Source organism: Hippoglossus stenolepis, chromosome 10 (genome assembly GCF_022539355.2).
Source record: "Hippoglossus stenolepis isolate QCI-W04-F060 chromosome 10, HSTE1.2, whole genome shotgun sequence".
Lineage (NCBI taxonomy): Eukaryota > Metazoa > Chordata > Actinopteri > Pleuronectiformes > Pleuronectidae > Hippoglossus > Hippoglossus stenolepis.
Window position 1 is genome coordinate 360,286 of NC_061492.1, and position 12,500 is coordinate 372,785.

Genomic DNA, 12,500 nt, shown 5'->3' on the forward strand with positions numbered 1-12,500 from the left:
AGAAGGAAAAGTCAAATTCCACTGAAAAGGTTCATACCAATGAAATTTATTACAACTGACTCAGCTCCAAGGCACGTTACAAGATCAAATGTGTTTGTTTCATTTGTTTTATCCTTTTTATCAACTGACGGTACAGAAACAGAAAATACTAAAAAAGAAAAGGGCCTGTGTGTTCTAATGGTTCATTTTACGAATTCAAATTTTAGATGTGGAACAGAAAAACTGTAAAAACCTGAAGAGAAGATTTATTGCAGTAAGAAATTGTAAAAAAAGACAATGTTTAAAAAGAAAATTCACAAAAATGAATTAAATACCTTTTCAAAAATCAATAAAAAAACAAAACAAATAGCTTAAAACTCCTATAAAAAATAAAAACGTATTTTTTACCAACATGATTGTATAAAATCAACTGATGGTGTGATGAGGAAGTCTGTGACTGAGAGCTGTGTCACTCTCTGAACCATCTGTTTAAACACAACATCACACCATCACTGTTCACACCTCCGTCACCTCCACCACAATGAAAACACTTCAACTCTTTTTCTGAAACATCCACATGTAGAATATTTATATGTTTCTCTCTGAACAAACCTGTACTGAATCCTTCTCTGCAGCTTCTCAGCCTGAAAACTTCTCTGTTCAAATCTGTCAGCGGAGGGACTTGAATTGTTTTGATAAATTGATATTAGCTTTTATAATAACAATAATAATAATAACTTTATTTGTATAGCACTTATCTAAACGAGGTTACAAAGTGCTTCACACAAAAGTCCATGGCAAAATTAAGAATAAATCAGTGGCCGAGAAAACTGGATGTCAATTAATCCAATTTATGATAATTTTCCACATAAATTCTCTAGTAAAACTTATTTCATCTCACTATTTACTGAATGTCTTTGTGGTCTGGGGCTGCAACTAATGTTCATTTTTCAATTGTAAAACATTTACTCGATTGATCATTTATTCTGTAAAGTGTCAGAAAATAGTGAATCAGAGTCCAAGGTGACGTCTTCAGCTGTCAACAGTTCAGGATGAACGAAACCAGAACAGAAGCTGGAACCAGTTAATTTTTGCTTTAAATATGATTTTGGCGATTGATTATCTTTCTGTGTATTTCAGTTTCTCTCTAAAACAACATGAATCACCTGTTGCAGAGCTGCAGCCTCTGCTGATTTCTCGTGGGTGAAGAAACTGAACTTTCCAGAATCAAGGATTTCTTCCAAACCCTGAAAAAGCTTACTCTCTTTATAGACCAGGTGGGTTTGTGTTTTTGGACCATGGAAAAAGTCAAAAACATTTCCTGAAAATTTGGGGGATTTAGCAAACAATATTCACACATTACACTGTCCAGTTATATTCTGTAAATGCTCTTCACTTCATCTCAACTTTGAACCTGTGCTCATTACCTCCTTATAATCAAAGTTCTCTCAGGTCAGTCACAGATTCTGAGCATCATCAAACCAAACGCCTTCATAATTCCTGATGGACGACTGACAGGTTTGACCTCCCTCATGTCTAAACGTTGCTTCAAGGCCTTTTCAACTCAGTCAGGGAATAATTCAGTTATTAAGTAATACAAGTTATAACTGTGGGGTAAATGACAAACTTCACAGTGAGCGAGTGGACGTGACGGACGTGAAACTGGAAGAACACAAATATCTCCTGCTGCTCTACAGGCTCCGCCCCTCGCCTCAATGTTCCCACATGTTCCTGTTGCTGTGAACGAGTCGGACCCGACAACCTGCTGCTGCGGCTTCACAAACACCAACTACACAACATGTCCAGAAACAACCTGCTGCTGCTGCTTCACAAACACCAACTACACAACATGTCCACACACTGTTTTCCTGTGCTCATGTCTGAAACAGTTTTCTAGAGGAAACCCTGAGTCTCTCTACACTGATCCAATGAACAATGTCTTTAACGTGTTGATTCTCTTTCACGTGTGACGTCACTTGTCAACAAGTGATTTGATTTGAGTCGTTATTTTTCTCCTTCTTTCATTTCTAACATCATTAGAGTTCCAGTACGATTAGAATCTCCTCCTCCACCTGCAGGAGCGGTCACCTCCACATTAAGAACATTTGAAAACTCATAGACTTTTTGCTGTGCAGGAGGCTCAGAGTTTTTTGTAGACTCCAGATGAAATATTTGCTCTAAACGTCAGATTAAACGTCAGAGACACCCCCCCCCCCCCTTCTGACTCATCAGACCCAACAAGGACCCTCGCTGAGGTGGATTAACGTCCAATAATCTGGCCCGTCCTGAGAAAGGACCCATGGGAAACAGAAATAAGGATTTATCAATGTGACCTTAAATCTTGGATGAGAAGAACGTAGAGCGATAATCAGCTTTACATTCTGAAGATAAATGAACTGGAGGAAGTTGTGTTCAGTTTTTAAAGAAATGCAGCCCTCTGCCGTAAATACAGGATAAGTCCTGGATGTTCTGGACCCCAGGGACCCAGCGGAGCCTCGGTGGTTCAAGCTCAGACCTGTGATTGATATTCTGGAGCTTTGGTCCTTATGAGTACAGGTTACATATGTTTCATGAAAACTAATGGACTTACTTGAGCTAATGTTTTAAATAATGCTTATTTCTGTTTGTTTTATTTTTTTCAGTCGGAAGCGATGTTGGAGAATTTATTTTAAATTATAGCACAGACACTGATAATGGATATTATTATTATTTTTATTATAATAAGTGGTAGATTATAAAATGATTATGTAGAAACTAATCAGGCAACCGCTGTGATAGTTGATTAAACCTTTCAATAACGTCCCAGTTTCTGTTTCCTTTTACAGAAACGGACGTTTTAAAACCAGATATTTGAAGACGTCACCTCTGACTTCCATTTTACAGACTAAAGATGTAAGAGCAGTTTAATTTCTGCAAACTGAATTCCTCCAGAGTGTGTTGAATAATGTGTCAGCTCACTCCGATGAATAAATCACACTGTTTCATCTCGTTATCTGCAGCCCTGTTCGTCCTGTGGTCCAACAGCTGCTTTACATCCAGTGTTTCCCTCCGTGACTCGTGTTGAGGCTCAGCCGCACTCACTGTGCTTCATGTGGGGTTTGCTCTGCAGTGGAAGCAGAGAGGAAGAGTTCAAAGTCTCCTCCTCCTCCTCCTCCTCCTCCTCCTCAGGGGTCTCTCTCCTTCTTCACCTTCACGTCTCCGGCCAGGATGGTGGCTATCTCCCCCTGCATGAAGGCCCAGGGCACGTTGGAGCCGACCAGGGGGCACTTCTCCCCGCTGGGGCAGTACACCTCCCCGGAGGCTCCCTGGGCCTTGATGCTCTCTCTGGAGCAGGGGAAGCAGAACTTGTGGTTGGGGACGGAGGGACACTGCACGAAATGCGTGTCCTCTAACCGTTCGTGGCAGATCGTGCAGCACAGGGGCCCGCTGTTGGCCATGGGGGAGTCGGGCACGTTTTGAGCGTGCACCTGGTCCATGCCCCCCGCGGACTGAGAGGGCGCGGGCAGCCCGAGGTCTCCGTTGCGGGACGAGAGGCGCCTCTGTCCGGACACGGATGCGGGGGACACCGGGCTGCTGTTGTGTCTGGAGGAGGTGGTGGAGTGCACGGAGTCTCTGTCCTTGTTGGGGGACTGCGCGTTCCCGAGCGTGTCCGCGACCGACATGAGCGCGGCCATCGGGGACTGTCCGTTCTGCGGAGGAGCGGCGGGCTCCGGGGGAGTGGAGCGGCCGGAGAGGCCGGGGTGTCCCGGCCCGAGGGATGAAGCGGCCCCGGCGAAGGAGCCCGCAGCCATGGACAGTTTGAGGGCCTCGGTCTGGCTGTTGATCCACTGCTGCCTCTGCTGCTCCTCCAGCTTGAGCCCGGCCTCCGCTGAGTCCGGCTCCGGGGAGGCTTTCCTCTTCCGCACCGCGGCCCTGGAGCCGCTGTTCCCGCTGCCTGAAGCCACCGCTCGGCCGGACAGCACCAGGGAGGTGGGCAGGAGCGGGTAGCTGCCGTCGATGTAGGGCTGGGGGAGCATGTCTCCCCCCAAACCCTCCTTAAAAAACCGCAGGGACTCCGGTAATAAATCCCCGAGCAGCCGCCAGTCCCCGGAGCCGTGCTTCCTCTCGTACTCCAGGTATTTGAAGCCGGAGGACAAACCTCGGCCGAAGTCCTTCATGCAGTCCTGGTACATCTGCTTGGCCACCCCCGAGGCGCTGGAGAACACGTTCCCGGAGCCGCTCGGGTACTCGATGAAGATCCGCAGCTCGAAGTCCAAGCCGGGTTTGGACACCGCGTCGAAGGCGAACACCCTGCCGACCAGCCCGTGGTCTTTCTTGAAGCGGACGTCGAACGGGGTCGAGCCGGACAGAGTGAGCAGCGTGTCCCGCACCGGCTTCGGCTTGCTGGCCCACTCCTCCTGCCGGTTCCGGAGACTCTCACTCAGCTCGGCCAGAGCCTCCGCGTTCCGCTGCTTCTCCTTCAGCTCCCGCTCCTGGTCCGTGCTGGACACCGAGGCCGGTCGCTTCCCCCCCGGGTCAGACATCCCCACCTGTCCGGGCATGGAGACACTGCCCATGGAGCCCTGCGGGGCGCCTCTGCTCGCCATGCCGTGCGGGGCCGGTCCGTTCAGCAGGGTCTGGGGCAGCAGGTTCGGCGGCACAGTGATCTGTCCCGGTGCCGACCCCAGCCCCCCGTGGCTCCTGCCCCTCGAGTTCGGACTCTGTCGGTTAAGCTCGGGCGGTCCGTCATCCGGTTTGAACCCGTTCGGCCCTGGGAGACCGTTGGGCAGCCTGCTGCTGTGTCCGCTGTAGTCGAACCGAGCGCGGCTGTCCGCACCGAGCGAGTACCGGTCCAAACCGGGCTGCTGAGACTTCGTCGGTGCGTCCGCCTGGAGGTGGTGGTGGATGGGATGCCCCACCGGCTCCTTCCCGGTCAGTAGAACCGCCTGGCTCTTCGCCACGGCGGGCTGCTGCTGCGGGCCGCCGGCGGAGGACCTGCCCTCCTGGAAACCGTGAGCCCGCTTCAGGTGCCGGGCGGTCTCGATGACGAACTCGATCCGGTCCGCGCCCTCGTAGTTGACGCAGCCCCGGCACACGGGCTCGGTGAAGTCCCAGATCATGGCCCAGGGCATCCGGGGCAGGTCGCACAGATAACATGACTGTCTGCGGGACGAGGACACCTGCGGGGAGGACATCTTCCCTCTGCCCGTCTCCCTCCCTGCCTCGTCCGCGGAGCTGCTCACACCAGCTCGGTTCTTCCCGCAGACACGGAGAGATGTACCCGGAGAGGAGAGCAGGCAGGCGGCTGCAGTGACTCGTCAGCTCCGCTGGTTATTGTTCCTGCTGCTGCAGAGATGGAGGAGGAGGCTGCGGCTGTTCCCACAATGCATCACCCCCCCACACCCCCGCCCACACCCCCCAGCCAAGAATGCCACCTGGTGGAGTCAGTGACGTCACTGCCCTTCCCCCCACTGCTCCTCTCACTACCTCCCCACCACAGAACATTATATTAATCATATATATTAATAATAAATAACGTTAATTCATTATAAAGACCATCAGTGACTGTATATAAAGAGGATCAGTGACTGTATATAAAGATGATCAGTGACTGTATATAAAGATGATCAGTGACTGTATATAAAGATGATCAGTGACTGTATATAAAGAGGATCAGTGACTGTATATAAAGATGATCAGTGACTGTATATAAAGATGATCAGTGACTGTATATAAAGACCATCAGTGACTGTATATAAAGATGATCAGTGACTGTATATAAAGATGATCAGTGACTGTATATAAAGACCATCAGTGACTGTATATAAAGATGATCAGTGACTGTATATAAAGACCATCAGTGACTGTATATAAAGATGATCAGTGACTGTATATAAAGAGGATCAGTGACTGTATATAAAGATGATCAGTGACTGTATATAAAGAGGATCAGTGACTGTATATAAAGATGATCAGTGACTGTATATAAAGAGGATCAGTGACTGTATATAAAGACCATCAGTGACTGTATATAAAGATGATCAGTGACTGTATATAAATCTGTATATAAAGACCATCAGTGACTGTATATAAAGACCATCAGTGACTGTATATAAAGATGATCAGTGACTGTATATAAAGACGATCAGTGACTGTATATAAAGACGATCAGTGACTGTATATAAAGATGATCAGTGACTGTATATAAAGAGGATCAGTGACTGTATATAAAGAGGATCAGTGACTGTATATAAAGAGGATCAGTGACAAAGATCAGTGACTGTATATAAAGCGATCAGTGACTGTATATAAAGATGATCAGTGACTGTATATAAAGAGGATCAGTGACTGTATATAAAGAGGATCAGTACTGTATAAAGACGATCAGTGACTGTATATAAAGATGATCAGTGACTGTATATAAAGAGGATCAGTGACTGTATATAAAGAGGATCAGTGACTGTATATAAAGAGGATCAGTGACTGTATATAAAGAGGATCAGTGACTGTATATAAAGATGATCAGTGACTGTATATAAAGAGGATCAGTGACTGTATATAAAGATGATCAGTGACTGTATATAAAGATGATCAGTGACTGTATATAAAGATGATCAGTGACTGTATATAAAGAGGATCAGTGACTGTATATAAAGATGATCAGTGACTGTATATAAAGATGATCAGTGACTGTATATAAAGAGGATCAGTGACTGTATATAAAGATGATCAGTGACTGTATATAAAGATGATCAGTGACTGTATATAAAGACCATCAGTGACTGTATATAAAGATGATCACTGACTGTATATAAAGGCGATCTGTGATTTACACGTCTTCACATTGTGTGAAAATGAACCTACATTTCCTTGTATATGAATATGTATATGAATATGAATATGTATATGAACGCTGCCGTCTTGCTGCGTGTCGTCCGTTTTTTATTTATTTTATTTAAATAACAGTAAATTTCTGTTTGATTCAAACTAAAAACTGAATTGAGGTCGTTTTAATTGAAAATATCAGATACAACTTTATTGTACCTTCAGTGGACAACATGACACAGACCTGACCTCAGGCCTGTTTAAGGTGGAATGTAAATTAAGGTGGACTTGAGGGCTGCTGATGGTTCAGTCTGACATGAATGAAAGAACATCTGTATCTGTGTTGCTAGGCAGGTTTCACCCCCCCCCCCCGTGTTGTTTCCTCCTCTTTGTGTTTCTGCTGTATAATCTGAGCCCGTCTGTGAACAGGTAGTTTCCATCGCCCTCCTGTTCGACCTGTTCAGGATTGTACTGACTGAAGAGTGACGGACACACAGAAGCAACAACAAGCGTTTGGATTCATGTCGACAGCAGCACAGAAAACATTCAACGTTTTTGAGAAGGTTTTTTTAAGACACTATTTGTGCTGTTTAATGTTTGTTTCACATTATTGAAAATCTAATGAGATGTGATGTGATGTGTGCACATATATATTTATATGTATGTGTATATCCACATACACACATGACATCAATGTTAGCGGTCGACTAAACCTTATTGAACCAGCTGCACACACACACACACACACACACACACACACACACACACACACACACACACACACACACACACACACACACACACACACACACACACACACACACACACACACACACACACACGGTTCATCGTCTGTGTTGCCGTGGAAACGTGCCTGGTGCTGCAGGATGAGGGTGAGGCTGCTGAATATAGGATGAGCTGCAGCCTTGTTCGCCCCCGACTCTCCCTGAATGATTATGCGAATTGCATTATGACGAGTGACACACCTACTAATGGGGAGGCGGGGTCTACTACCTATACTGCAGCCGGCCACCAGGGGGATGATCCGATCAGTCAGAACATATCTCCTGTGTTAGCTCAGTCGTGATGTTTTCTTCAGACACGAGCTGTGTAAAACATCACGTAAACCAACATGACTTAACCTGAACCCGAATGTTCGGATTCTGTTCTGAGGACGAGCTCAGAACGGAGCCGCTCACATAGACCTGGTGCAAATACAGCCGACACCGCTGAAGCTCAGTCTGCATAATTTATGTCTCTGTTAAACAAACCTGCCACTCAAACCCACACAAACAACCCCCATCCCCCCATCACCTGGTTTGCTCTGGCCTTCGGTCACAGCTGGGTGTTGCTATGGCAACTGGGTCGGTCTCCAAGGCAGTGGCAGCTCTGGTTGCCGGGGAGCTTTGCTGCTGGTTGCTGTGGGCGTTTGCTGTTGGAGAGAGGAGATAAGTGAGCGAGGCGGAGAGAGACGACTTTAACGTGATGAACTTAAAACAGCTCACAAAGGTCAAAGGTCAGGGAGACCCCGCAGTTCATCCTCTGGGGAACCTCAATGATTACAGTAGCTGTACTGTAGCTGTGTCTCAATTCAGCGCTGCATGCTGCAGAGTATCTGTCTACGCAGCCGACGTCAGCTGCATCCTCCAACGGCCGCGTAGACGCCATGAGACGGTCTGTTCTTCTATTGTGTCAACAGCTTGTCTCGCCCTTACAGCGTCGCCTAGCAACAAAGCTATGGACGAAAAAACATTCTTCGGTTGATTAAAATGTTGAAAAGATATTTTTTTGTACTGTGAGCTGGTCGGTTGAGTTCTAACATTTAAAAATATATTCTCCTGACGTTTTGGCTGTGCTTTTTGCTGCCATTACCTCTTTGGAAAACAGTTTGTCACGGAAGCACAATGAATCCTGGGATATGTTGCGCCGGGAAGGATCCACCTGGTGGAGCCTCCGTCACTCGGGGTGGAAGGACGCATGTGGAGGGGCCTTCAAACTGGGACAGTCTAGTCGCACCGCTGAGACGTAATTAGTCTACGAACGCAGCTTCTGAATTGAGACACAGCTTGTGCGTCTGAATGTGAAACTGGTATGAACTCCTCAAAATGAAGGGGTCAAAGGTCAAACAGTTTAACCTCTGAAATATATATATCAACAACACAAATAAAATAATAAAATCATGTCAACAACCCAGCACCTCTTCAATCATTCTCCACACACACACAGTGTGTCAGCAGTGAATTCTGAACCGAGGTAATAAATAAACACCTATTAAAAACAACCAGGTTACCATGACAACCCAGTCTTGCCCTCGCAGGGCAAAGATGGAAGACACACACACACACACACACACACACACACACACACACACACACACACACACACACACACACACACACACACACACACACACACACACACACACACACACACACACACACACACACACACACACACACACACACACACACACAGATCTGTTCTGCTGCATCAGTCGCAGTCTGAGTAGAGGCGTTTCCATGGCAACAGGCTCCACTGTTCAGAGGGACACTGCTGCCCCCTTTTGGTCAAGACGACTCAGACACTTCCCCTCTCCCCTCTCACTCTCCACAAGGCGCCTGAGCCCGATACTGTTTTCACTTTACACACCAACACGTCATTGGATTCACCGGTGACTGTGGTCGGACCAGGAGGAGACGAGGTCCAGAAACTGTCAACACGGCGCACGACAAACAACCAAAGAACTGATCTGACGTCCAGAAGCACAGAACCATCGTCTATTTTCAGAAATGGAGACTATGGGGAAATCGGATCACTGCTCAGAACTATCAACTGTCACCGTGACATCACCCGCTGGTTTGTGAGCTGCTGTTCGGAAGCCAGCGCCATCTTGGTTTTTCAAACTAGAAGTAACCATATTTGGAGGAGCGGGAGAACACGCCTACCTGCACCCATTGGACAGTACTAGCTGTCAATCACACTGTGGTATCCCCCCCCCCCAACACATCCGGTGCTTTATGGTCTGTTTGACTCTAAATGATCATAATTCACTAAATGAACATCAGCTGTTTGAAGAAGACGTGAAACTAGAGACTGAGACAGAAACTCCTGAATGTTACTGACGTGATAAAGTGAGAAGTCACTTTCTATAGACTTCTATAGAAACTACCAGAGGAGTCGCCCCCTGCTGGTCAGAGGGAGAACACAGGTTTCAGGCAGCGGCCCGGGAGTCTACGTGTGTGTGTCTGTCTGTGTGTGTTTACCTGCAGTGTCCAGGTGTGTGACCTCCAGACGAGATGGGTTAGGGTTGGGACCAGAGACTGTGAGGTCAGAAGCTGTAGAGGTCATGGGGGCGTGGCCTGTCACTATCTTGAGGGCCGACTCCAGCAGCTGGCTCTGATTGGAGGAGAGGGGAGCCAATGAGCAGTCAGACAGCAGAGTGGCGAGTCAGCAGCACCTGAACAGGTGAGCGTGTTTACCTGCAGCTGTTGACTGTGCAGCGTCTCCTGGTGCTGCTGCGTCCGCTGGTTTAGGCCCCACCCCCTTTCCCCATCCTCCCTGATGACAGAGCAGACAGTGATGTCACAGTGATGTCACAGTGATGTCACAGTGATGTCACACAGTGCGTGGGATCAGGTTGAGTTTTACAAACTGAAATGATGATGTGATTGATCAGAAACAGTTCAAGTGTAAATGAGTCGACTTCTCGTCTGGAACCTTCAAACAGTTTCTCACAGTTTTGTGTGAATGTGATTTAAAGCACATGAACACAGATGAATTTTGGATGAATGGATGATGCAGCTCCACGGAGGACCTGGTTGTTCTGGGTTCTGATGGACGTGTTCCTCACAAATATAAAAAGACTAAATGTACCTGTCGGCCTGCAGCAGCCGCTGAACGCCGTCCGTCAGCTGACACACCCGGGCCTCCATATCTGACTGGGCCTGCACACACAGGGAGAAGATGATGGAAGTACTTCAGTAACTAACTGTACTGTAGTACTGACAGTAAACTGCAGTAGTGTAGTATATATACTGAATCAACAGCTGATCTGAGGTCAGATGTACCTTGATGAGAGGAGCAGTAGCTGCGACCGCTGCCGCTGCAGCAGCTGCTGCTGCGTTGGTGACGTCTCCCAGACGACCAGAGAACAGCTCCTCCTGAGTCCGGACCCCCGCAACACCAACTGCATCCTGGGAGCTGGTCTGGAGTGGCCCCGGGTTCAGCAGCTTCACTTTGACTTCCCTCCTGCGGGGGGCGCTGTGAGAGCTGAGCAGCACAGAGAACACCAAATAGACAGTTTAAACAAGGAAAATATTATATATATATATATATATATATCAAATAAAGTATAAATTATATAAATGGGTATTTTTAGCTAAATTGGCACAAGTTGAAATCACATAAACTCAGACTGATGTTTTCAGAGTAAAATACTTTATTAATTTTATATTTTTTAAACTTTATGTCACGTTTTCAGTTTCTCAATAAAATCAGAATACAAAGCTTTTAAATATATTAATATTGTTAATACTGTTTCTGATCATGATATCAATTTAATACTATTAATTTTCTATCAACATGAGTATTTTATCTAACTATAATAAGTGTAGCTGTGACCACAATCTCAGTTTGTGTTTTTACTGGATTCATAAAAATGCACCGAACTCCATTTAAACAGTGAAGACGTGCAGTGTTTGTTTATTCTCACCGTTGTTTCAGAGCTGCGAGTACGATTCCTCGACATCCGGGGGTGAAACGTGACGTCAGGAGGTCGTGACCTGAGGGAGAAGATGTCAGTGGAGTGTCTGAGGACACCAGTGTTTCCTGTCTGCTCAGGCTGATTACAAGTTGAGATTTGCTCAAAGGTTCCAGGGCAGGAGAACTCCAAACCCTCAAACATGTCTGACAATGTGTCTCTCTCTCACACACACACACACACACACACACACACACACACACACACACACACACACACACACACACACACACACACACACACACACACACACACACACACACACACACACACACACTTTCAGGCCTAGACGCTCAAATCGCCATCCATTAATCATCATAATAATAATATTCTGGTCGGATCACAACATTAGCTCAAGCTGAGCAGTATAATACTTCCACCTTGTGGACAAAAGTGGGAACTGAAGGAGCAATCAATCTATGAACTATCAATTACTATAATACTACAATATTTACACATAAATGAACAGTACAACAACAGTACGGAGCGTTATTTTTGACGTCACATGTTAGATCATATCAACTTTAATTATTAATGTGTTTTCATTAATAGGGTTACCGGGGCTCTTACCGGGCTCTTACCGGAGCTCTTACCGGGCTGCCCGTCCGCCGCTGCCCGCGGAGGAGCACCAGTGTCGGGACTCGGTCGGGTCTTTAGCAGCTTCTGGACGTTTATCTGGACCGATCCGGGTCCTGGTCCAGCTTCACGTCTCCAGTCCAGGTCCGGGAGGGGGGTCCTGGTGGAGCGGATCAGAGCGTCCCCGGTGTCCGAGCTGCAGGAGGACTGGTCCGGCCTGAGGGCGGCAGATGAGTCCCGGGCTGACGGAGCATGTTTCATCAGAACCGTGTTAGCACGCAGGCTAACAGCTGTTAGCCTCCTTCAAACTTCCCGCCTCGCAGCGCACCGTTATTAGAGTAGCGGGAGTCCGAGCGGAAACAGGAAGTGAAGAAGGGGAAAT

The 12,500-nt window shown here is 47.1% G+C and overlaps 2 protein-coding genes across 6 annotated transcripts in view; both read right to left on the reverse strand.

Annotated features, from left to right (window-relative positions):
* The window catches only part of kiaa0586 (KIAA0586 ortholog), a 27,140-nt gene that overhangs the window by 14,446 nt on the left and 194 nt on the right, over positions 1–12,500 (reverse strand). For 4 of the 5 annotated variants that reach the window (XM_047341693.1, XM_047341694.1, XM_047341695.1 and 1 more), the window contains exons 1-7: positions 12,124–12,500; positions 11,495–11,564; positions 10,851–11,052; positions 10,657–10,727; positions 10,263–10,341; positions 10,047–10,179; positions 8,098–8,215 (exon numbers count right to left, since the gene is read on the reverse strand). The exon at positions 12,124–12,500 is cut by the window's right edge. In XM_047341693.1, coding sequence (XP_047197649.1) covers positions 8,098–8,215; positions 10,047–10,179; positions 10,263–10,341; positions 10,657–10,727; positions 10,851–11,052; positions 11,495–11,564; positions 12,124–12,379 — 929 coding nt within the window. In that variant the 5' untranslated portion in view covers positions 12,380–12,500. The remainder of the gene's footprint in view (positions 1–8,097; positions 8,216–10,046; positions 10,180–10,262; positions 10,342–10,656; positions 10,728–10,850; positions 11,053–11,494; positions 11,565–12,123) is intronic. The other variant, XM_035168311.2, reaches the window with a different exon arrangement.
* Positions 27–5,343, reverse strand: irf2bpl (interferon regulatory factor 2 binding protein-like). Its single transcript, XM_035168313.2, has one exon. The coding sequence runs from the start codon at positions 5,151–5,153 to the stop codon at positions 3,144–3,146; it is 2,010 nt and encodes a 669-aa protein (XP_035024204.1). The 5' UTR covers positions 5,154–5,343; the 3' UTR covers positions 27–3,143.